Source organism: Microcaecilia unicolor, chromosome 1, assembly GCF_901765095.1.
Source record: "Microcaecilia unicolor chromosome 1, aMicUni1.1, whole genome shotgun sequence".
Classification (NCBI taxonomy): domain Eukaryota; kingdom Metazoa; phylum Chordata; class Amphibia; order Gymnophiona; family Siphonopidae; genus Microcaecilia; species Microcaecilia unicolor.
The window spans coordinates 69037167-69062190 of NC_044031.1; the positions used below are offsets into that span (position 1 = coordinate 69037167).

The window sequence follows — 25024 nt, forward strand, 5'->3', positions numbered from 1 at the left end:
TCACAATCGTGACAACATTCCTTATGCTTTTTCTTATTATTTTCAGTCAGTTCCTTCTTCCATTTTCTGAAGGGTTTTCTTTTAGCTCTAATAGCTTCCTTCATGTCACTTTTTAACCATGCTGGCTGTCGTTTGGTCTTCCTTCCTCCTTTTTTAATATATGGAATATATTTGGCCTGGGCTTCTGGGATGGTATTTTTGAACCGCATCGACGCCTGATGTAAATTTTTGACCTTCGTAGCTGCTCCTATAAGTTTTTTTTTTTTTTCCCCCCACAGTTCTTCTCATTTTATCATAGTCTTCTTTTTGAAAGTTAAATGCTAACGTATTGGATTTCCTGTGTGTGCTTACTCCAATGCTGATATCAAATCTGATCATATTATGATCCCTGTTATCTAGCCAACACCATTACCTCCTTCCTGCACCAGATCATGTGCTCCACTAAGGACTAGATCTAGAATTCTTCCTTCTCTTGTTGTCTTCTGTACCAGCTGCTCCATAAAGCAGTCCTTGATTTCGTCTAAGAATTTTACCTCCCTAGCATGCCCTGATGTTACATTTACCCAGTCAGTATCGGGGTAATTGAAATCATCCATTATTATTGTGTTGCCCAGTTTATTATGACCACTGTCACTCCTCACATCAGATCCTACAAGTAGTTTTCCATCTTGTAGGTTACAAGACCAACTACTTTGTGGAGTAGTCATTTATGACATCTAGAAACCTTACCTTCTGACATGTCATAATGAGATATTTACCCAGTTTAATATTGGGGTAATTGAAATTTCTCATTATTATGTTACCAGATTTGTTAGTTTTCCTAATTTTTGGTAGCTTTCACTGTCTCATCATTCTTTTCAATTAGACGGTAATATACTCCCAATGCAATACTCTCCCTTTACACCGGCAGTGTATAATCTTGATGGATAGATACTCAGTATGGTTTTCTGCAGGGTTTTGGTTTGGCTCTGTGCCATTTACCGATTTGATCCACCCTATTATTTCAGTATAGTTTTTACTGTGATAACACAGGGTCCAGTTGGCGGGTCTCTTTCCACCAGGTCTACATCTTCTTTTATCAGTCTTAAAACATTACATTTTTAAAATTAGTTTTATAGTAAATCCAAATTATAATAACACACCACAGCATCAATCTGTGAGGTAAACCTACAAATGGGCAAATTAAATTCTATAAGAACAATAATGTAAAAGGCAATCCTTAATAGTTCCTACCCACCCCCTTCTGTCCCTCCTTCCCTCCCTCCAATCCACAAACACTATCACAGTCATTAATTTAAAGGCTTTTAGCAATTGCTTGCAGGCATTTTTTTTTAAGTATTCTTTTTTTTATTGTATTCCATTCCATTATATTACATTACACTATGGGCTTCTGTTTCACGTTAAATTTCATAGTTCTATGCGGATCATATAAAAAAAGAAACAGCATCAGAACAGACATCTGGAATTTACATATTAAAAGTAAAATCTAAAAAGAAAATCAGATCACATATTTCTGAAACAAGACAGTTTTAAGTTGTTCATGAAATTGGCTTCCAGTTGCAGTGAGATGTTGTTTGGAAATATTCATTCTTATTGGGTAGGATTTTTCTTTGTGTTGAGACAACAGCAGTTGCAGGGACAAATATCTGTTTTATCTGTTTGGCTATCAACTTTGACTCCTAAGAGCCGAGAGGAAAACTCAAATTAAAGTTGGGTCTTATTGATAGTAAAATTTTCTTTACCCTCAATGTCTTTTGGGGATCCAAGCCAAATAAGTTATCTACTTGTGTTGCGCTTTATGGAGGTAATTTGAAATCATTTATCTCTATCCTTTATTGAAATGCACTTGGGCTTTTGCAGTTTTAATATGACCCCTCTGTGGAGATACTCTAACTTTGACATTTTGCTAATATCTCTAGAAAATATCTTACTCTGAGCCATGCCTTCCTAAGTATCTGTCTACTTCCCCTCTCACCTAGTTTGAGCTGCTCCAGGTAGCTCTTCTCATCTACTGGAAACTAAACAATGTAATATAGCTGTTCCAGAACTGGAATTATGCCCTTTGGCCAATGAAGTTGTGTTCACTTGGTACATTCCTTTTCCCACCAATAAAACCTTCATGCAGCAAGTCCAAACATTGTGGTAAAGGAGAAAAGACACAAACAGCATTATTGATAGAAATATCAATTCCGATTGAATATTCTGTACAAGATATGTGGAGAAAGAGATAATCAATACTAAAAGCTACAATTAGAGACCAAGAAAATATGGTGGAAAGACAGAAATGATTTCTCTTGCATTGGATTCTTCCGGCCTGATTAAAAAGAATTTCTAAACATATCTTGTATGCTATCTGTACATATTGCAGCCTATGAACTCCAGAAGGAGGCTTATTTGGCATAAAGGAAATGTTGAGGTAAGCATTAGCAGTAAATCTGAGGGACTGAAATCATATCTAACACACCCTGAAATACAGTTGAGGTTCATTCTTGTCATGGTGTGCACAAAGTTAACACATTTGGAGACATTACCCTGAGACAAACCTATGTAGATGATTGTCAGCTAAACCTTGCTCATTTAAGATAAGTGGACTGCATTTACGTCATAAAGTTGATATTGGGGAGAGGGGTACTTTGTTTGGTATGTTAGAGGGGTGAATAAGCTTGAATATGCCAATTTGGCTGACCTGTTTACTTTGTCCTGCAGACTGAGCCTCTGAGAGAGTGACATGATGTTTGAATCTAGTGCTTTGTGTCCTTATCTATTTTTTAATGAGAGGGATTATTTATTTATTTATTTATTTATAAGTGGATATCAAAAATACGCTTAACAAAGCTAAATGGAATCTACTCTTTGAATGTGGCTCTCCATCAGAACTAATTTTGCTGATGTGCAGTTTTATTTTAATTATGTTAATGCTCTGCTTAACAGTATGACAAGAGTAGCAAATATCATTTTGGATCAAGAAAATTTTTAATTAACTGCAAACTCCAAATCATTCCATTAACCTTAATCCTGTGAATACTTTTTTGTGGTTGATAGAGACGTAGACATAGTAGAGGATGCTACTTCTCCACTGAGTGGAGGAGTAGCCTAATGGTTATTGCAGCAGGCTTTGGTCCTGGCGATTTCCACTGCAGCTTCTTGTGACCTTGGGCAAGTCACTTAACCCTCTTCAGCCTGTTTCTTAGCAGGGAAAAGAACTCTCTTTCATCTCAAAGCTCATTCTGTCAGGACACTATCTGCGTCCTTTGCGTAAACTCATACTGTTTCTGTAGCTGAAATTTGTAGGGCCGCCATATAATCCACATTTCATACATTTTCTAAGCATTATCTTCTAGATGTGACAGTTAGGGCAGAAACTTTCTTTGGAGCTTCTGTTCTTGCGGAAGGGTTATCATGTTTCCTCCCAACTTGAGGACTGCTTTTATACATCCCACAAGTATGGACTAATCCTTTGGAGACTCTAAGGAAGGAAAAATTAGTTCTTCTGATCATTTTCTTTCCTTTAGTCCCAAAGGATTAGTCCAGATCCCATCCTTCATTTCTCCTTCTGTTTTGTTGGTTTATTTGTTGATTTTTCTTGTTTCTTAGGCACAAGGTTGGTGTTGTTTTTTCTTCAAAGTTTATAAACATTTGTTAGAGGCAGGAGTTCTGCTTCTTTCTATTAACTTCTTACTGCTTGGCTATCTGAACACTGAATAGAACCTAGTGCACAGCAGCCTTATGCGGAAAGTTCTAATTTGCTCTCTATCTTTACCTGCTGGTAGATGGGCACAACCCACAAGTATGGACTAATTCTTTGAGACTAAAGGAAAGAAAATTATCAAGTAAGAACTAATTGTTCCTTCTGCTGCTTCTGAGACCCAGTGTGCTTGCAGCAGTCAAGGCCTGCAGTTTGCTACCCACTGTTCTGCCTTGTTATGTGTTTGTATTAGAGAAGTTTGGCACGAGGGATTGCTGTTGCATTGACAAGTTTGAGTGTGTTAAGGGAGTGAATAAGTAGCCTAATGGTTAGTGCAATGAACCAAAAACCTGAGGAATTGGGTTTGATTCCCATTGTTGCTCCTTGCCTTAGCAACAAAAACTTTAATTTTGAGCCAACTAGGAACAGAGAAAATACCTGCATTTATTGTATCGCAGAAAGGTAGTATATCAAATCTGTGACCCTTTACCATTTTTCCTGCTAATTTTCTGGTACACACGTGTAGAACAGAAGCAATATTATGTCTTTGTTTCAAACAGTGGAGAATTTTTATGCCACCTCATCACTTCTCCACCCAGTGCAATATGATGATTTAATAAAGGAGCAGTTGCACAGAACAACGGTCTCCTAGTGAACTTGGTCAATAGATAGTTGAACCTTAGAGCCATGGTACTGATGCGTTTCAGCTTCCAAGGGTAAGCCATAAGCAGTGGTGTACTGGAGCCGGCTTGCAAGAGCCGGCTCTTCTCCTCCCTCCCAATCCAATCCGGTCCCTCCCTCCCGAACCCTCATGTCACCGACCCGACCTGACTCTTCGAATTCTTCGGGGCAGGCAGTCTTGCCTGCCCGCTGCCAGAACTGACTCTCCCCCGCTGGCACTGCCGGTTCGCACTTTAAAAATGGCCGCCGAGACTTCCAGAGGCGGCCTCGCGAGACTTCTGCTGAAGTCTCGGCAGCCATTTTGAGGCGCGACCCGGCAGCGCCAGTGGGGGACAGTCAGTTCTGCCAGCGGGCAGGCAAGACTGCCTGTCCCGAAGAATTTGAAGAGTCAGGTCGGGTCGGTGACGTGAGAGACCGGGTCGGGAGGGAGGGAGCGGATCGGGAGGGAGGGAGCAGGGGAGGAGAATTCGCCACCAACTCAGGAGGGAGTGGCAGGGGAGAGAAGGGAGTCGCTGGGCATTTGTGGATGGAGGGGAAAGGAGGGTCACTGAGTATGGCTGGGTGCATGCAGGGCAGGGGAGAGGAGGGTCACTGCTGGACATGGGTGGATGGAGGGCAGGGGAAAGGGGGGTCACTGGGTATGGGTGCATGCTTGGCAGGGAAGAGGAGGGTCACCTCTGGACATGGGTGGATGGAGGGCAGGGGAAAGGAGGGTCACTGGGCATGGGTGCATGCAGGGCAGGGGAGAAGGAGGGTCACTGGGTATGGGTGCATGGAGGGCAGGGGAGAGGAGGGTCGCTGGGTGCATGCAGGGCAGGGGGAGAGAAGGGTCACTAGACATGGGGACATGGGTGGATGGAGAGGAGGGGAGAGAGAAGAAATGCTGGACATGGATGGAGGGGAGGGAAGAGTGAGGAAGGAGATGAGATGAGGGAAAAGAAAGAGAGGAGAAAAACTGCACATGGATGAAGAAAATAGGCAGAAGCTGAGGACCAGAAATGAAGAAGAAAGGAGGAAAGGAAAGAAATAAATGGAAAGGAAGCCCTGGAAACGGAGTTAAGAGGACAGATAGCAGCAGAATCGGATACTGGGCCAGCATGATCAGAAAAACAGTCACCAGACAACAAAGGTAGAAAAAAAAAATCATTTTATTTTCATTATAGTGCTTGGAATATGTTCACTTTGAGAATCAGGTGCTCAACATTCAAAGTTCATATTTATTTACTTATTTATGGCATTTTATCGCACATTAAACATGAATTAGATTGGAACCTGGGATCATTTAATTTTTTTTTTTCCTGGAGTAATGCATTGCCCCCCCCCCCCCCCAAGGCTCTCTCCTCGGCTATAGCCAGCTCTGCAATTTGGGGGGGGGGGGGCGCAGAGGGGGACCGGGGAGAGAGCCTGTTGTTAAACATTTACCAGCACACCACAGGCCTTAAGCTCCTCCATATCGTGTACTGGTTTGTCAATACTAAGTGCCCTGCTGATCATCCTCCCACTGGGTTCCTACCTTAAAGTGAATAACCCTGCAATAGAATATTGAACGCCTTAGATAAAAAGAGCTAACCAAGATCAACCCCAGCCCCTTCTCCAACACAGCTAGAAAGTATATGGTAATTTTTAACAGGCTTTCAAATGATGCTTTGGATAGTGTAGTGTTTAAAGGTTTGTGCCCTGGCTAGAGCAGGGGAGAAAGTGTTATTTATGGATCACTGCTAATGTTAAGGAATTTCTATTTTTACCCTGCTCTTGATGTTGTGCAGTCTTACATCTCATTTCTCTTCATGTTGTTGTGACAGGCCTCAAAATTCCAAACTACAGTATACTTCTGAAGTTGCAACAAGGCTCCTGTGGCATAGAGCAAAACAAATTCCTGGGTGAGGGGGAAGGGTTTTTTGCACAGCCTTTTGCTTCTGCATGAGCAGTTAAACTTTATTATTTTGAATTCTGTACTGATGCCTCATTTAAAAATAAATGCCATTTTGATATGTGCTGACACATGTAGGCTTGATTCAAGGAGCAAGTAAGACATTTGAAAAGACCAATTTTGTCTCATACTGATATAACACATTGCATGGCAAACAAACATTACCTTTGAAAATTAAATTTTCTTTGGCAAACCCAGGTGTATCCAATTAGTCATTCAGTTTTCTTAATGAAGCCCTTAGAGAGTATTTTTCGGAAGTCATATACCTGAGTAAATGGTCTTTCTCAGAATCGATCTCCTATTTCCGGTGTAAAACTATGCACCAGGATCAACAAATGTGTTTTTATTTATTTGGAAATGGAGGCAGGCCCAGAGGCGGGGTTAGGTCAGGGAGGCAACAGCATGTGTTTTTCAGTTTGAAAGTATCTGGTGCAGATTATTTGTGGATATATTTTCTCTAAGCAGCTTTCAAAGGAAAAGTACATGTGCACTTTTACCTGTGAGAACCCCTGTAAACTTTGCAGAGAAAAATACCCACAAATTCTGCACACATTTGCATTGTTCTGAAACCTAAAATGGGCTTTTCTCAGAGGGTAACCCTGATTCTTTGCAGCAGCTGCTAATATTCTTGAAGCAAATTTCCTTGTTTGGATTATTTAAGGTTTAGGAAGGGTTTCAAACCTTTTTATTTTCATAAGGCTTTTATTAATAGCATGAAATGTATTGGGGATACAGAGTGGTATGGGCGGCAGGTGGGATTTGTCATAAGTTTTTAGAGGTGATTGGGAAGCTGGGAGTGGTTGGATTGGGTACCAGTTGTTTGTTTTTTGCTTTTTTCATTGTTACCCTCCCTTTTCTTGGATTAAATGATTTAAAGGTGCATATAAAGGAATAAGAATGCTCTTTTAATTTGTTGTAAGCAAAATAGATAATGTCCAGAGTTCAATTTATGATCAATTGGGACAGTTCACTCCTTTCATATCTTCAGATTTGAAGAGTCTATTTATACTAGCTGATCAGATATGGGAGAATTTTTCTTCAATCTATCCCTCTGTAGTTCAGGCCTTAGAAAATTTGCATCTTCTCATTGTATCTTAGACTCATGTCCTACTTATCTTTTATAATTTGGTTACAACTTGGTTAGAAGGAATGCTTTCATCAAGCTTGTTCCCCATCTCTCTAGGAGATATCCTTTTTAATCCCTCTGCCTAAAAATCAAAGCATTGATTGCAGTGTTGGATGTAATTATACACTAGTCCGCTAGTATTCTAGTTTTCACTAAACAGCTAATATATAGGCAACTTACATGGTATCCTCCACCCTTCTCGGTTATAGCACAGAAACCCTTTTAAGGACTTTGGTTTCTGAATAGAAACTTTGATGTACAAGGGACATCGGATGAGTATCATGGACCGTTGACTCAGTAGACCATGTACTTTTACTACTGAAATTGAATGAATTAGTAATTTTCAGTAGAGTACTTCAGTGTTTTAAAGGATTTTTGACTAATAAGACTTAGAGTTAAAATAGAGTTCTATCTGGAGACTTAGAGAGTTGCATGTAGAATTCAAGGCTTTCTACTATCTCCGATTCTCTTCAACATTCTTACGGGATCATTTGTGAAGGTCTGTCCAACTTTAGAGTTAGTTTATATAGTTATGCAAATGATACTTCATTATTAACAGTACTTTAGTTTCATTTGAAACTGCAACTGTGCAAAATTGCTTTGAATTTATAGAGAGTTGGGCCTTTTTTCATTTCTTAAAGCTGAATGAAGAAAAGACTAAACTTGTATGGTTAGTATTTCTGCACAACTTAAGACCATTTGAGTAGTATCAGTATTCCATTTGAAGCCTCTCAAGGTATTGGGTAATTGGATAAACCATTGGCTATCGATGCTCAAGTTAATTTTTTAGTTCACAAAACATTTGGGAGCTTACAAAATTTAAGACAATTACATAATTGTTTTACATTTGTAGCATCTTTTATGTAGACTGTTCTCATAAATTATGCACTAGGTTAGAAACTTTACAGAATATAGAGTTTAAATTGTTATGTAATGTAAGAAATTTTGATTGAATGACACCACTCATACAGAAGCTACATTGGCTTGTAATAGAATTTTGTACAATTTACTATCTTCTTCTTCTATTAGATTGTTATGTCCTAGAGAACGACTGGTTTTATTTCTTCCTACTTTCAAAGATATAAAATTTAAGAAAAATGTTTAAATTTCCCTTCCCTTATCAAGTTGTGATGATATCTTGCCCCTTGACTTGAAGATCCAAACTGATTATATGATGTTTCACAGAAGATTGAAAACAAGTTCCTGAATGTATAATATCTGCTTATTTTGTATTGATGCATGATTGATATATGTGCCATCATAATAATGACTAGTTGGATTTATGTAATCCACTTGGAAATTACTTTGTAATTGCAGAATATAAGTCCTTGAATTAGTATTAGTAAGCTACCTTGAATGACTAGAGTGGTGCACATTATAAGTGTTAAATTTAAAATTGCCCAAATAGTGAATGCTGAAGCTGCTATGAAATAAGTCGCCCCCCCCCCCCAGATTGGTATGGGTACTGTCATAACCAACAAAAAATCTATAAGAGTAGTAAAAAATATATTATTTCAACATAACATTGACCCCCAACAATCCTCTATGAGAAACATCACATTCTCTGGTGTCATGAAGAGTATGCCACTTAGGGTCTGAACTAATTGGTTCTCATTCACTTCTTTGGTTTTTATACATTAATAACATCAGTTACACATAAATAGTTATACATCAGTTTACCACAGAGGTTCTCAACCCAGTCCTCAGAACACATCCTACCAGTCAGGTTTACAGGATACCCACAGTAAATATAAATGAGATAAATTTGCTCTGCTTAAATTATATGCAAATCTATCTTATACTTATTGATTGTGGGTATCCTGAAAACCAGGCTGGCTGTGTCCTAAGGACTGGGTTGAGAACCAATGTTTTATCACAATTTAAAAACAAAAAACAAGTAAACTCATAGTGATTTATACCCCTGAATTGTGGCGGGAGGTGGGGTGTTGTTTTTTGTTTTAGTTGGAAGGGTTTTTTTTAACAACATTGCTAAAGGTGGCATACCTCATAGATAAGATTGCTGCTTATTCCTTTCTCCAATCCTTATGTGTTGTACTACTAGCATTTATTAATAGTAGCCGAGCATTTTTCTTCTTTGTGGCAAAAAGCTTTACCTTCTAAAGGGGCCCTTTCACTAAGCCACATAGGTGCCTACGCGTGCCCAATGTGCGCCAATTTGAAACTACTGCCCGGCTACCACGTGGCCCGTGTGGTAATTTCATTTTTTACGCGCGTCCAGTACACGGTCCGGAAAATATTTTATTTCCTGGCGTGTGGCACTAACCGGGCAGTTATCAGCATTGTACGCACACTGACGATTACCGTCTGGTTAACATTTGAGACCTTACCACTAAGGTCTCGGGCCCAAAATGGACGCGTGCCAATTTTCATTTTGCCACACATCCATTTTCGCCCCCCCCCCCCCCCCCCCCCCCCGAAGAAAGGCCTTTTCTGCAGGCACGCTGAAAAGTGGACCTGTGCACGTCCAGTACACGCATCTACAACAGCACAGGCCATTTTTTGGTGCACCTTAGTAAAAGTACCCCTAAATGATTTGACTCCATTTTGAAATCCGTTCTTTGTCTGTTGTTTTTAATTCTGACGCTAAATGTTGAAGGTTTATATTTACCTTCTCTGTGTACAGCACTGTCTCTTCTTTTATGTATGTTGTGTAAATCAAGTAGTTTGCCTTTTCTGAAAAAGATATTAGGGTCGTATCTAATGGCTGGGCAGGCGTATTCAATATTTCTTGTATGTGTTTTGTTTTGCTGCATGAGAAACAAGTGAACTGCGTATTCATCTTTAAAAATAGAACTTTGCATCTTTATCCAGGTACTGGCCATGGAGAGGCAGAGACTAGAGAATGCATTTACTACAATGCCAACTGGGAGCTAGAGAAGACAAACCAAAGTGGTGTTGAGCGTTGTGAAGGAGAAAAAGACAAGCGTCTTCATTGCTACGCGTCTTGGAGGAATAACTCTGGCTTCATTGAGCTGGTGAAGAAAGGTTGCTGGTTGGATGACTTCAACTGCTATGACAGGTAAGGGCAAAAATTATTATACTACTAGTAAAAAAAAAAAAAAAGGCCCGTTTCTATATGTAATGAAACGGGCGCTAGCAAGGTTTTCCTCGGAGTGTGTATGTTTGAGTGTGTGTGAGAGTGACTGTGTGAGAGAGAGAGTGATTGTGCGAGTGTGTGTGTGTGTGAGAATGATAGTGTGTGCCAGGGTCCCCCCTCCTTCCCAGTTCCAGGGTCATCCCCCCCTCCCTCCGAGTTTCAGGGTCTCTCCCCCTCCCTCTCTCCCTCCCTCCCAGTTTCAGGGTCTCCCTTCATCCCAGTTTCAGGGCCTGTCTCCCTTCCTCCCTCCCAGTTTCAGGGTCTCCCTCCCTCTCTGTCTCCCTTCCACCCAGTTCCCCGAGTTTCAGGGTCTCCCTCCCTCCCTCCCAGTTTCAGGGTATCCCTCCCTCTCTGTCTCCCTCCCACCCAGTTCCCCGAGTTTCAGGGTCTCCCTCCCAGTTCCAGAGGCCCGTCTCCCTCCCTCGCTCCGTGCCAGTTCCAGGGTCGTCGTCGCTCCCTCCCTCCCATCCAGTGCCAGGCCCCCTCCTTCCGAATTTTAGAAGTCTCACTTACCCAGGCGGAGTTATGGCAGCAGCGGTAAACGGCCTGCAGGCTTGGGCCGTCTGTCTCTGTCAGCTTTGGTCTCACCCTCATTTCCTGTTTCTGCAAGGGCGGGACCAGAGCTGAGAGAGACAGACAGGCCGAGCCTGCAGGCCGTTTACCGCTGCTGCTGCCATCCGCCGTAACCCCGGCTGGGTAAGTGAGACTTCTAAAATTCGGAAGGAGAGGGGCTGGCAGTGGACGGGAGGGAGGGAGGGAGTCACGGAGTCTCGAGCCTTGGATCAGCTGTGAGGGCGGGCGTTCAGCGACTCAGAGAGAGGGGCAGTGACATGAGAGGCGAGAGGAGTGGCTGCAGAGCCGACAGCCAGCTGTGAGTGACGTCAGCCTGGCTACGGAGCCTACTCAGCAACGCTGAAGGAGCCACGGGCACAGGCAGACACATTAGAACGTTGGTGGTGACAATTATTATATAGGATTGGTTTCAAGCTGGTATATTAGGGTAACCAAAAAGTGAGGTCAGGCCACTTAGATGGTCAGCTGACAAATACTCACCTGCCTTTCTGAAATGTTTTTTTGAATGTATAAAAGAATCAGTAGACCAGGGGAGAGCAGCCACGGTCTTCAAGGGCCACAACCCAGTCGGGTTTTCAAGATTTCCACAATGAAAATATGTATGAGATCTATTTAAATATAATGGAAGCAGTACATGCAAATAGTACAACCATTGTAGTTTGACTTAGGGACATGGAGAGCACAGTGGGTGCTGTATTTCCTGCCGATGTGAAAGGGTTTGCTACTGTAACTGAAATTTAGCTTAATCAACCCCCAAGAATAGAAAGCTCACATATTGTGAGTAATGTCTTAGTTTTGGTGCTTCTGCCACCATGTGTCTAAGAAGCAGGCAGATTAAGAGGCCTTCCTGAAATAGTAGAGAAATGGGATCCCCTACTTGGATACACTTGCAATACCCTTGGTTCTCAGAAGCTTAACACTGTTAAGATCCTGTTTGTATCAGTGCAGACCTCATATCTTAAGTTCCTGTGTTGAAGCATTACTCTTCTTCAGGATCACTTTGATCCTTTCAACAATAACTCCTTCTGGCTTTACTTCCATCTGTAATTAGATGGGAATTAATTCACACCTCTGCTTTTTCCTATCTTGGACCTAAATTATAGAACTTGGCACCCTGGGATATTCTGGGGGATCCCATTATTGGACTACTAGGAATTAGACTTAGAGTTCCTTTTACTAAACTGTATTGGGCACTAAAGCGCGCCTAACACAGCAAAAAATAGCTCACTATTGTGCGTCCTGCGATAACTTGGAAATTGTGCTTCTAACAGCACTAAATTTTCAAATTTTTTTTGAGGGGCCATGTCATGGGTGGGGAGTATGTGTTCCTGCGTTAACCAGCTATAGCATCTATACTGCTGTACTTTAACTGTTTAGCGCACGGATACAGAGTGAGTCCTTACTGCCTACAAAATGGGTGGTGGTAAGTGCTCACTCGATAATTTTTTTATAAAATGGCCGTTTGTTAATGGCAACATTAACACCTTTTCTGTTTGAAAGCAGTAGAAGATCGAATGCAAATGTTTGAAAATATTAAAAATGTTAAAGATTGAATAAATGAAGAAGTAACATGGAGATTTTTGGCCAGTGATGGTGGATATCTGTTGAATACTAAAGATTTGATGTATTAACATTGAGTACCGCAGAGTTTTTGAGGTCTTTCTCCATGTGTTTTAGAATTGTTGCAGCACTTGTTTATATGATTCACAGTAACGTTGGTTGAGAGTTCCTGTTTTTTGTTTCTGTGGTAAAGTTCTAGTCCAATTGAACATTTAACACATAGCCCATTAATACAAAAAACTTTTTAAAAGCCATTTTCACAGCTGCAGTAAAAATGGCCTTAGTATGCTAAGGCCAGTTTTTACCATGGCTTAGTAAAAGGACCCCTTAATTCTTTAACTAATTCAGTTCTTAAATTGATAGATTCTTGATATGACTGTTTTTTTTTCTTTTTTAACTGTTCTAGGTTCCTGTTTACTAAGGTACACTAGCATTTTTAGTGCGTTTTAAAAATTAGCGAGCGCTAACCACATAGACACCCATAGGAATATTATGGGCATCTACACAGCGCGCGCTAATGTTTAACAAGCACCAGAAATTCTAACGCACCTCTAGCATGGCTTAATAAACAGGTCCTCTATTATCTTTACCATGGTTTATTGGTATTTTATTTGTGATTGTGCATACTCCACTTTATTCATTTTATGTAAAGTAGATTATCAAGTCTAATATTGAACTTCACTTACCAGCTGATATGCTGTCCAGCAGAAGTGTGCAGAGCACTGTCTGCCAGAGAACACCTGCTGATTGTGTTGCACTGAGGTAGATTGCTAATGTGTATTGAATCTTTGCAGTAGCATTGCCCCCTTCACCTGTGAATTTTCCTTTTAAAAGAAGAAACTGGTGGGAAGAAGGAGCTGAGCTATGACAGATACAGACAATGAGTGCCAGCTTACCATCCTGTGCTCAGTGCAGCATTGCCAGTAGCTCTACTGAGGAGTGCTGTGCCCCAAACACATCTGTGAGTTCTCAAGGGTTGCAGTTAAATGGTGTCTACAGTGTCAAAATGGAAAGAAGTGCAGTTAATTAAAAAAAAAAATTTCCACACTTATTGTGACACCAATATTTTAACTTTAACTAAAATTTACATTTTGGGACTCATTTTCAAAACAGAAAAACGTACAAAAAGTGGCAGATGGACATTTTGTTTGCTAAAATGTGCAAACCACTATTTTTAAACCCATATTTTTAAACCCATTTTTAAGATGGTTTTCTATGCACTTCGTATGCAGTGCATCCAAATCACAAGGGGGCATGTTGGGCGTTCCCAAAACTTGAAAGTTTTTCTGCCATAATGGAACACAACAGTATCTGGGGCTAAAGTTAGCCTGTTTGCTCTAGACCTGTTTCAATCATGACTAAATCACAAAAAGGTGCCCTAAATGATCAGATGATCAATGGAGGGATTAAGGCATGACCTTACTTCCCCAGGGGTCACCGACCCCCTCCCACCCTCCCAAAGATATGAAAGAAACAGTACATACCAACCTGCACCACAGCTTCAGATGCTATGGCCAGTCCTATTAGAGCAGCAAGCAGGTCCCTGGAGTAGCCTAGTGATTGATGCATTACACTCTTGCAGTGCACTGTAGAGAAAGGGACCAAGAACCATATCCCACTCTGTTACACTTGTGGTAGAAAGCATGAGCCCTCCAAAACCCACTAAAAACCTACCCACATATAGGTGAAACCTGCAACCATAAGGGCTATTGTAGTGTCGTGCAGGTGAGTACAGTGAATTTTGGAGGGCTGAATATATAATATAAGGGGCAGTGGCGTACCAAGGGGGGGGGGCGGTGGGGGTGGTCCGCCCCGGGTGCACGCCGCTGGGTGGGGGTGCCGCGCGTCGGTCAGCGTCGTTCGTTTCCATGCTCCCTCTGCCCCTGAACAGGAAGTAACCTGTTCCGGGGCAGAGGGAGCATGGAAACAAACGAAGCTGACCGGCGCGCGGCATCCCCCCAGCGGCGTGCACCCAGGGGGGGTTCTTTCGCCGGGGTGGAGGGGTGTCCCTTTCGCAGGGGGGGGGGGCGCATCGGCGATCCGCCCCGGGTGTTAGCGCCCTTCTGAACGCCACTGATAAGGGGGTAACGGTGACCTGTATACCTGAGATCTTTTATGTGAAATCCGTGCAGTGCCCTCTAGGGTGCCCCACTGCTCTGCTGGGATGTCTGTGTGACCAATCTACTAAGAATGCTGGCCCCACATACATCCCAATGACTTGTTTTTGTGCATTTTTTTCTTGGACTTTTTTTTTTTTTTTTTAATGATCCAAAAAGGATAGACACACTGACCATAAAAGCATCTTAACACATGGACATTTTTGAAACAAGTTGGATGTTTTTCTGGTTTGAAAATGGCCATGTTTACTACTAGATTTTTTGGATGTTTTCCGCAAAACGTTCAAAATCGGATTTAGTTGTCAGATTGAAAATGCTCCTCTTTGTATTACAGGCAAGTGCCAACTTTTTATTCTATTCATATGTGCTAAGTTTAACAATATTTGCCACTGTCAGTTATTTTGATTATTCATGTTTAAAAATACATGTCTTTCAACTTTTTCCAAATACTAATTTTAGTCCGCTTCGCTTTAAGCATGGAGGGGAGATTGGCAGCTTTTACAGTTCTAATTACAAGCATTTATGCCTTTTGGTATGTCTGGCACCACAGTTTTCAGCATGCACTAGAGAGGCTATTCAGATCCGCACCTGATCAATGCAACAACAACAACAAAAAAAAAAGCAGACCCAAACAGGCACTTCCAGAAGTACTTGGCTTTAATAAATAATTCTATTGGAGGCGCTTGTTTGTGATCTGCTTTTTTTTGTCACTGTAGTTTTGCCTGCAAAGAGCAACAGATTCTGAACTGTCATTTAAAATTGTAGAAGAAAGTCACAGCCTCGGTTTGAATTGTATTTGAACTGGATTTAAAAGCTGTGAATATAAGACAGTTTGGCTTTTGTGATGTCTTACTGCTTGTTCTACCTCAAGAGCTTAAAAGAATATTACAGAATGGTGAACACACTGTTAAACTTTCACCCCTAGAGGTTTTGTAAAATCTGAGAAAATGCTTTTAAAAACAAGTGTTAATGCAGTGTTCTGCCAAGCTAAGTTTCTCAGTGCACACGTAGTTCTTAACTCCCAAGGGTGTCCATTGTTGGTCTATAGCTTGATGTGTATTTGCCCTTATGGCATTTTCTAGAAAATGGTAAATTCCATATCATCAAGCTGATCAATCCATAGACTGGTGGGTTGTGTCCATCTACCAGCAGGTGGAGATAGAGAGCAAACTTTTGCCTCCCTATATGTGGTCATGTGCTGCCGGAAACTCCTCAGTATGTTCTCTATCTCAGCAGGTGGTGGTCACACACAGCAGCAGCTCTGGCTAGGCCTCCAAGCCTAATTTTTAGGTTTTGTTGAGTGCCTGGGGTTGAGGGCTCTTTTGAGCAAGTGCAAACCTGGTGGTGCCAGGTCCCTCCTTTTCTCCCCCTCCCGCTGGCTCCGTTTAAAAAAAAAAAAAAAAAAAAAAAAAAAAATTTTTAAACGTCTTTAAAGGCGTTTAATTCGACGTTTCTTTAAACGTTCATTGCAGCTACTCACTGGGACACCAGTTCGTTACAGCTCGGAGCGGCAAGCAGGTAATTTTACCTTTTTATAGCGGGCAGGGGGTTCCCCGATTCTTCTCCTCGTGGCAATGGCGTCGGAGGGCGAGGGCGCAAAGGGTCGCTCCCCGGATCGCTGGAGCGCTTCTAGAGGGGATGCGGGGGTTTTACAACCTGATTCGCCCTTGATGGGTGATAGTTTAGTGACCGATGAATGTCCCGGTCGTTCCTCCGGCGTGGCGGTTTTTTCCCGCCATAAACGCCCATCCCCCGCTCCTCGCCTCCGCCATCTTGGCCGGCCACGCGGCTCGGACGGCTTCTTCGGGGCCGCCCTTGAGGTTGGAGACATTAATGCCATGAACGCCCTTAATTTGGGCGACGGCACAAAAGCGGCTAAAGTTAAGCGCCGTTCTTCCCGCGCGGCTCCTTCACGGAGTTTCGCGCCGGACGCCATTTTGGATGCGCAGCATGTCTCTCCCCCGCTATTGCGAGCGCCGGTTGAGAGTGCGTCTAGGGCTGTTGCCCAGGCTGCGGAAGTGCACAGTCTGGGGGGTTTCTCCCCCGAGTTTGTTTTGCTGCTGCATCAGGCTTTCCTCATGCAAAACGCTGCCCCTGCTCCCTCTTCTGATAAAGAGGTTGAGGTTCCCAGAGGTAAACGCCCTCGGGTTGATTTCCAGGCCTTGGAGGACTTTTGTCTCCTCCGATGTAGATGAGGGCAGCGTGTCTGAGGTCTCCCAATGATCCTTTGCGGATTCCTTGGAGGAGATAGATCCCCGCTCGGATGGAGCGGATGACCCCTCTGCAGCGCGGCTTTTTAGCCCAGAGGATTTGCCCAACCTGTTGTTACAGGCCATGGACACTTTGAAGATTTCCTCTCCGGAGGACGTCTCTCCCTCAGCTCCTGTTGGCTCTGCCATTATGCTGGGGACGAAGCGCCCGCCTAGAACCTTCCACGTGCATGATGCCATGCACACCTTAATTGCGGCTCAATGGGATGTCCCGGAAACGAGCCTTAAAGTGGCTAGGGCTATGTCCCGCCTCTATCCTTTGGCTGTGAGTGAACGTGAGGCCTATCTGTGGCCTACCGTGGATTCTTTAATCACTGCGGTGACTAAGAAAACGGCGTTGCCGGTGGAAGGTGGCACGGCCCTAAAGGACGCCCAAGTCAGAAGATTGGAGGCGGCCTTAAGGTCGTCCTTTGAGGCAGCTGCTTTAAGTTTGCAGGCCTCAGTTTGCGGCTCCTATGTGGCCAGGGCGTGCCGGACTATGGTGCAGCGGGCTTCCCCCTCGGATCATTCCTTGAGGGCTGATTGGCCGGCCCTGGAATCGGGCTTAGCCTATTTGGCAGACTTGCTGTATGATGTCTGGAGAGCCTCAGCTAAAGGCATGGCTCAGACAGTCTCTGCGCGGCGGTGGCTTTGGCTGAAACATTGGTCTGCTGACCACGCCTCTAAATCCCGCCTGGCTAGATTGCCTTTTAAAGGCAAGCTGCTCTTTGGGGTCGAGCTGGACAAAATCGTGACCGATCTCGGCACGTCTAAGGGCAAGAAATTACCAGAGGTCAGGGCTCGGGTTAGTACTCGTCCCGATACCTCCAGAGGACGGTTGCAGGAAGCCCATCGGTACCGCCCGGGCAAGTCGGGTTCCTCTGCCCCCTCTTCCTTCAAGAGGAATTTCTCCCCCAAGCAGCATTCCTTTCGCAGAGACCGCCGTCCCGGAGGTGCTCCCTCCGGTCCTCCCCCAGGGTCTCGTACCCAATGACGGGGCCTTGGTCCACGCCCCAGTGCAGATTGGAGGACGGCTGTCCTCGTTTCTGGGCGAGTGGACCACTATAACTTCAGACGCGTGGGTGCTGGAAGTCATCAGAGACGGCTACAAGCTAGAGTTCTGCCAACCCTTAAGAGACGGGTTTGTACTCTCTCCCTGCAAGTCTCCGGTCAAGCTGTGGTAGTGCAGCAGACCTTGGACAACCTGATCCGCCTGGGTGCGGTCGTTCCGGTGCCAAAAAATCAGATTGGCAAGGGACGTTACTCCATTTACTTTGTGGTTCCAAAGAAAGGAGGTTCTGTCCGGCCTATCCTCGACCTCAAGGGGTCAATCGGGCCTGGAAAGTGAGGCACTTTCGCATGGAGACTCTCCGCTCTGTTATAGCGGCAGTGAAGGCAGGAGAGTTCTTGGCTTCCTTGGACATCAAGGAAGCGTACCTGCATATTCCCATCTGGCCTCCTCTCCAACGCTTTCTGCGTTTTACAGTCCTGAGACGACACTTCCAGTTCAGAGCCCTCCCTTTCGGGTTGGCTACTGCTCCGCGGACCTTTTCCAAAGTAATGGGGGTCATAGCGGCCTTCCTGCTAAAGGAAGGAGTACAAGTCCATCCTTATCTGGACGACTGGTTGATCCGAGCCCCCTCTTATGCAGAGTGCGGCAAAGCTATGGACCGGGTAGTTGCTCTTTTGAGCTCCCTGGGATGGATCATCAACTGGAAGAAGAGCCAGCTGCGCCCGACTCAGTCCCTGGTGTATCTGGGAGTTCGATTCGACACCCAAGTGGGCAGAGTGTTCCTGCCAGACAATCGGATTGTCAAGCTTCAGGCTCAGGTGGACTAGTTCCTAGTAGCCTCTCCTTTTGGGCTTGGGACTACGTGCAGCTGTTGGGCTCTATGACGGCCACGATGGAAGTAGTGCCCTGGGCCAGGGCTCATATGAGACCACTACAGCTATCTCTGCTGCTGCGCTGGACTCCGATGTCGGAGGATTATGCTGTGCGCCTTCCCGAGGACCCAGCAGTGCGCAAGGCGCTGAGCTGGTGGACGCAGACAGACGAGTTGTCTGCAGGATTGCCTCTGGTGACCCCGGAGTGGATTGTCGTCACGACAGACGCCTCTTTGATGGGCTGGGGAGCCCACTGCTTGGGAAGGACAGCGCAGGGGCTCTAGTCTCCTGCAGAGGCAAGTGGTCTATCAACCTCCTGGAACTCAGAGCCATTCGGTTGGTGTTATTGGAGTTCATCCCGGTACTGGTGTTGAAGCCTGTACGGGTCCTGTCGGACAATGCCACGGCTGTGGCCTATATCAACCGCCAGGGAGGTACCAAGAGCGTCCCTCTAGCCAGGAGGCTATGAGTCTTTGCCAGTGGGCGGAAGCGAACCTGGAGCAGCTTTCAGCGGCCCACATTGCCGGAGTCATGAATGTCAAGGCGGACTTTCTCAGTCGCCATACCTTGGAGCCCGGAGAGTGGCAACTATCTGCTCAGGCGTTCTTGGACATCACGAAGCGCTGGGGCCAGCCGAGCCTAGATCTGATGGCGTCATCGGCCAATGGCCAAGTGCCGCGCTTTTTCAGCAGAGGACGGGACCCTCGATCCCTGGGAGTAGATGCTCTTCTCCAACAGTGGCCGACACAAGAGCTCCTCTATGTGTTCCCGCCCTGGCCCATCCCGGCAGGGTAATCCTGGTGGGTCCGGATTGGCCCAGACGTCCCTGGTATGCGGACTTGTTCAGGCTCTCAGTCGACGATCCTCTGCGGCTGTCAGTGGAGCAGGGCCTGTTACATCAGGGTCCCGTGGTGATGGAGGATCCCTCTCCCTTTGGTCTACGGCCTGGCTATTGAGCGGCAGCGTCTGAGGAAGAAGGGCTTCTCGGACAAGGTCATCGCCACTATGCTGAGAGCGAGGAAGCGCTCTACTTCTACTGCTTACGCCAGGGTTTGGCGTATCTTTGCAGCATGGTGTGAAGCAGGCTCACTTTCTCCCTTCACTGCTCCAATTTCTTCAGTGTTGGCGTTCCTGCAAGAAGGTCTGGAGAAAGGCCTGTCGCTCAGTTCCCTTAAAGTCCAGGTAGCGGCTCTGGCTTGCTTCAGGGGCCGCCTGAAGGGTGCTTCCCTGGCTTCGCAGCCAGATGTGGTGCGCTTTCTCAAGGGAGTTAATCACCTGCGCCCTCCTCTGCACTCAGTGGTACCTGCGTGGAATCTCAACCTGGTGCTAAGAGCATTGCAGAAGCCGCCTTTGGAACCCTTGTCGAGGGCATCTCTGAAAGACCTGACGTTGAAAGCAGTCTTTTTGGTGGCTATCACTTCAGCCAGAAGAGTTTCCGAGCTCCAGGCGCTCTCATGTCGAGAGCCTTTTCTGCAGTTCACTGAGGCAGGAGTGACTATTCGCACAGTGCCTGCCTTCCTGCCCAAGTTTGGTTCTCGCTTCTATGTGAATCAGCAGCTCTGTCTCCCTTCCTTTCGTAGGGAGGACTACCCAGAGGAGTACTCCGCTCTTGAATATCTGGATGTGAGACGAGTCATCATCAGATACTTGGAAGTGACCAATGATTTCCGGAAATCGGATCATCTGTTTGTCCTGTTTGCAGGTCCTCGTAAGGGTCTGCAGGCTGCTAAGCCTACAGTGGCAAGGTGGGTCAAGGAAGCCATTGCAGCGGCTTATGTGGCCGCGGGGAAGGTGCCGCCTATCCAGCTGAAGGCTCACTCCACGAGAGCTCAGGCGGCCTCGATGGCAGAGGCCGGATCCGTCTCCTTGGAAGAGATATGCAAGGCGGCAACGTGGGCTTCGGCTCATACATTCTCCAAGCATTACCGTTTGACTGTGGCTGCACGGGCGGAGGCCCGGTTTGGAGCTTCAGTGTTGAGGCCAGGGATTTCTATGTCCCGCCCTGGGTGAGTACTGCTTCGGTACATCCCACCAGTCTATGGATTGATCAGCTTGATGATATGGAAGGTAAAATTATGTATAATCATACCTGATAATTTTCTTTCCATTAATCATAGCTGATCAATCCATAGCCCCTCCCAGATATCTGTACTGTTTATATTCTGGTTGAATTTTAGGTTCAAGTTTAGCCTTCAGTTACTTCAGGAGGACTTCGTGTTCAAGTTCTTCTTTCACTTGGATTCTTCCAGAGTTGAGACGAGTTTGTGTTACAGTGAGCTGCTGCATTCCTCTCCCCTCCGTTTTACGGGGCTGGATTGAGACATAAATTCTGCCGGCACTCCCTCCCGCTTCGTGCGGCTGTAGGGCAGCTTTGTACCCCTCCCGCTTCGGCGGTGTTAGGGTCAGTCAGCTCCTCCCGCGGTTGCGGTTGCAGGATAAGCCAGATCCCCCCGCATCGGCGGGTGTGGTGTCCCTCCCCCGCTCCGCGGGGATGAGCTGGACGGATTCCCCTCCCCCACTTGTGTGGGGATGAGCTGGGTTAATTCCCCTCCCCCGTTTCGGCGGTGGTGAGCTGGGCAGAGTGTCCCTTCGTGGGTGTAATTCTCTAAGTGCTGAGTCCTGCGGATGGAGCTTTGATATCGACATACTGAGGAGTTTCCGGCAGCACATGACCACATATAGGGAGGCAAAAGTTTGCTCTCTATCTCCACCTGCTGGTAGATGGACACAACCCACCAGTCTATGGATTGATCAGCTATGATTAATGGAAAGAAAATTATCAGGTATGATTATACATAATTTTACCTTTAGTTTCTCCGAGGACAAGCAGGCTGCTTGTTCTCACATGTGGGTCGACGTCCATGCGGCAAATTTTTGCAAGCAAAAAAGTAAAGTTTTGGCAGAGTCTTCTGGCGCGCGAGCAGCGCGCTTGACTTCCTGCCTGTCGCGTGAGCATGCCCCTTCAGTTTCGCGAACGAGGTGAGGGTTTTTTTCTCTGCTCCTCGTAAGGCCCAGGAAAAAAGAGCCTGATGACTTGAACTCTATTTTTCTTTATTTTTCCTCATTTTTTCTTAAAAAAAAAAAAACCTCCCGTAGCTAATTAGCTCTTAGTTTAGCCCCCTTTTAAAGTTTACTTTGTTTTTCAATGCAGTCGGCTTCAGGCTGCACGGTCGGTTCTCCCTTTCTTTTGTGCCCTTTTTTCTTTTAGTAGGCACAATCGGGTCTTTTGATTTTGCCGAAGCCGTTTTTCCTTCCATGTCATCGAAGACACCCAGCGACTTCAAACGTTGTACTCAGTGCAACCAGACCATCTCAGGTACCGATACCCACGCCTGGTGTATCCAGTGCCTTGGGCCCCACCATAGCCCAGCCGCTTACAGTCTGTGTCTTTGTATGGGAGTCAGAGGAAGATCCCAGGTACTTTTCTTCTGATACGTCCTATGGGTTTCCCTCTGAACCTTCTGGCCCCTAAACTATAGAATGACCTCCCCCATGCTCTTCACTCAGAACTCTCATTCTTGTGTTTTAAGACCCTTCTCAAAACCCATTTTTTTTACCCTGTCTTTCGGTTTCTCGCATCTGGTGAGCTAACATCAGATACTTGTCTTCCCTGTGCAGAGATACTGTTTCAGTTCTGTTGTTGTGAGGTGTTCTTGGATGACTGAGTCTGTCCTATTTACCTTTGGTGTTCCTTTTCTATTTACTTTTATTATTATTTACCTATTTTATTTATTTATTTTTTTTAGAAGTGGCACTATATTAAGTAAACCAATAAATATAAACCTTAGGTCCAGATTGAGCAGTTAGCTCACACCTATGTGTGATGTAGAGGTGTAATTGCTAGTGGGGTAATTTTTTTTTAAATACTATACATGTGTATTCCACTGGTAAAATGGGAAGTACACATACATTTCAGAAGTCTACTCACACTTATGACCAGAACATGCCCCCTTGAAATCTGTACATGCATGCTGCTTTGCAGATATGCTTGTGTAAGTAGCAGCTCTACTAAAATTGCTACTTACATATGTACGTCTATTTACTTTACATTACATTAGATATTTGTATCTCACACTAGCCTCATCAGTTCAGTGTGGCTAACAATTCTCAAATGTGAAGTGATTTAGCTGAACAAACTCAGTGAATTACAAAAAAGTACAGCTCAATTATCTAGATAATACAAATTTCTAAAATAAAGTTTTCAACAGTTTGTGGAATTTTGCATAACTAGCTTGAAATCTGATCACAGTTGGTAACACATTCCACCATTTTGCCGCCTAGTATGGGAACGTTGTTGAAAATGTAAAATGAAGAACTATCTGGAATCTGAAAGAGAACTTTGACTAGGCAGATCAATTAGATCGCACATATATCCTGGAACTCCACAAATACAATGAATCAAGGAGCAAAATTTAAATATAGAGCATGCCTCTACTGGGAGCTGGTGCAGTACCACCAACAGAGGGGTGACTCTCAGAATTTGGCACCCTGTAGATCACTAAAGCTTTTTACGTACCAACTCTTTACATCTTACATAAATGATATTACATTAATTGATGTAGGCAAGGATAATAGTTTATACATGTCCTTTCTTTGTACATGTGTAAATGATCCTTAAACCTTCTAAGATTACCTCATATATTTTCTCACATATTTTGGGTGTATGGGGAAACATGCTTAGAACATAGCCACCTTAGGGTAATATATTCACCACAGGTTACTTTCGCTGCAGTCAAACAATTTTCTGGATTTTGTTTCACGGGCTACTTAACCCTTGTCTTATATTGGCACTAAATACTAGGAATCACAGGCACTTCTAATTATTATGTTCTTGCTGTGGCCTGTTGCAACACTTGCCCTAACAGCTTCATTCCGGAGGTGGGCCAAGTTCTAGCAAGCTGGCTTTATTCAAGTATTTGGCAAAAATCCACATAGCCCATAGTCCACCATCTGTTTATTGTTTGAGTCCAAGTTTTTTTAATTTCATTTCCCACTCTCTGTTTCTGGGATATCCCAGACTTATACTTCCATTCCTCCCCACACTTATTGTCAGCTCACATTATGCACACAAGGTTCTCAGAAGGATATAACATTGCTTTTAATTCTAACCTTATTACAGTATGGACTCCTTTTTATTTCTGTAAATTCTCGAACTTGAAAACATAGGAAACCAGCATGTACACAGGAGTCTCTAGTATTCTGGCCAAGAGGCTTAATTTACTCCGTGGCCCTGATACCCTGTGCTGAAACACAGTGCTGTCTCCTGAATCTTGTTTCTCATGCCAATCAATGGCTGATGCCTAAAAAAAATATATGTATGTGTGTGCGTGTGTATATGTATATGTATGTATATATACAGTGGTGGAAATAAGTATTTGATCCCTTGCTGATTTTGTAAGTTTGCCCACTGACAAAGACATGAGCAGCCCATAATTGAAGGGTAGGTTATTGGTAACAGTGAGAGATAGCACATCACAAATTAAATCCGGAAAATCACATTGTGGAAAGTATATGAATTTATTTGCATTCTGCAGAGGGAAATAAGTATTTGATCCCTCTGGCAAACAAGACCTAATACTTGGTGGCAAAACCCTTGTTGGCAAGCACAGCGGTCAGACGTCTTCTGTAGTTGATGATGAGGTTTGCACACATGTCAGGAGGAATTTTGGTCCACTCCTCTTTGCAGATCATCTCTAAATCATTAAGAGTTCTGGGCTGTGGCTTGGCAACTCGCAGCTTCAGCTCCCTCCATAAGTTTTCAATGGGATTAAGGTCTGGTGACTGGCTAGGCCACTCCATGACCCTAATGTGCTTCTTCCTGAGCCACTCCTTTGTTGCCTTGGCTGTATGTTTTGGGTCATTGTCGTGCTGGAAGACCCAGCCACGACCCATTTTTAAGGCCCTGGCGGAGGGAAGGAGGTTGTCACTCAGAATTGTACGGTACATGGCCCCATCCATTCTCCCATTGATGCGGTGAAGTAGTCCTGTGCCCTTAGCAGAGAAACACCCCCAAAACATAACATTTCCACCTCCATGCTTGACAGTGGGGACGGTGTTCTTTGGGTCATAGGCAGCATTTCTCTTCCTCCAAACACGGCGAG

At 44.5% G+C, this 25024-nt stretch overlaps 1 protein-coding gene across 1 annotated transcript in view; it reads left to right on the forward strand.

Annotated features, from left to right (window-relative positions):
* Positions 1-25024, forward strand: part of ACVR2B (activin A receptor type 2B) — a 348757-nt gene that overhangs the window by 187942 nt on the left and 135791 nt on the right. Inside the window, exon 2 of the mRNA XM_030198157.1 lies at positions 10255-10462. Coding sequence (XP_030054017.1) covers positions 10255-10462 — 208 coding nt within the window. The remainder of the gene's footprint in view (positions 1-10254; positions 10463-25024) is intronic.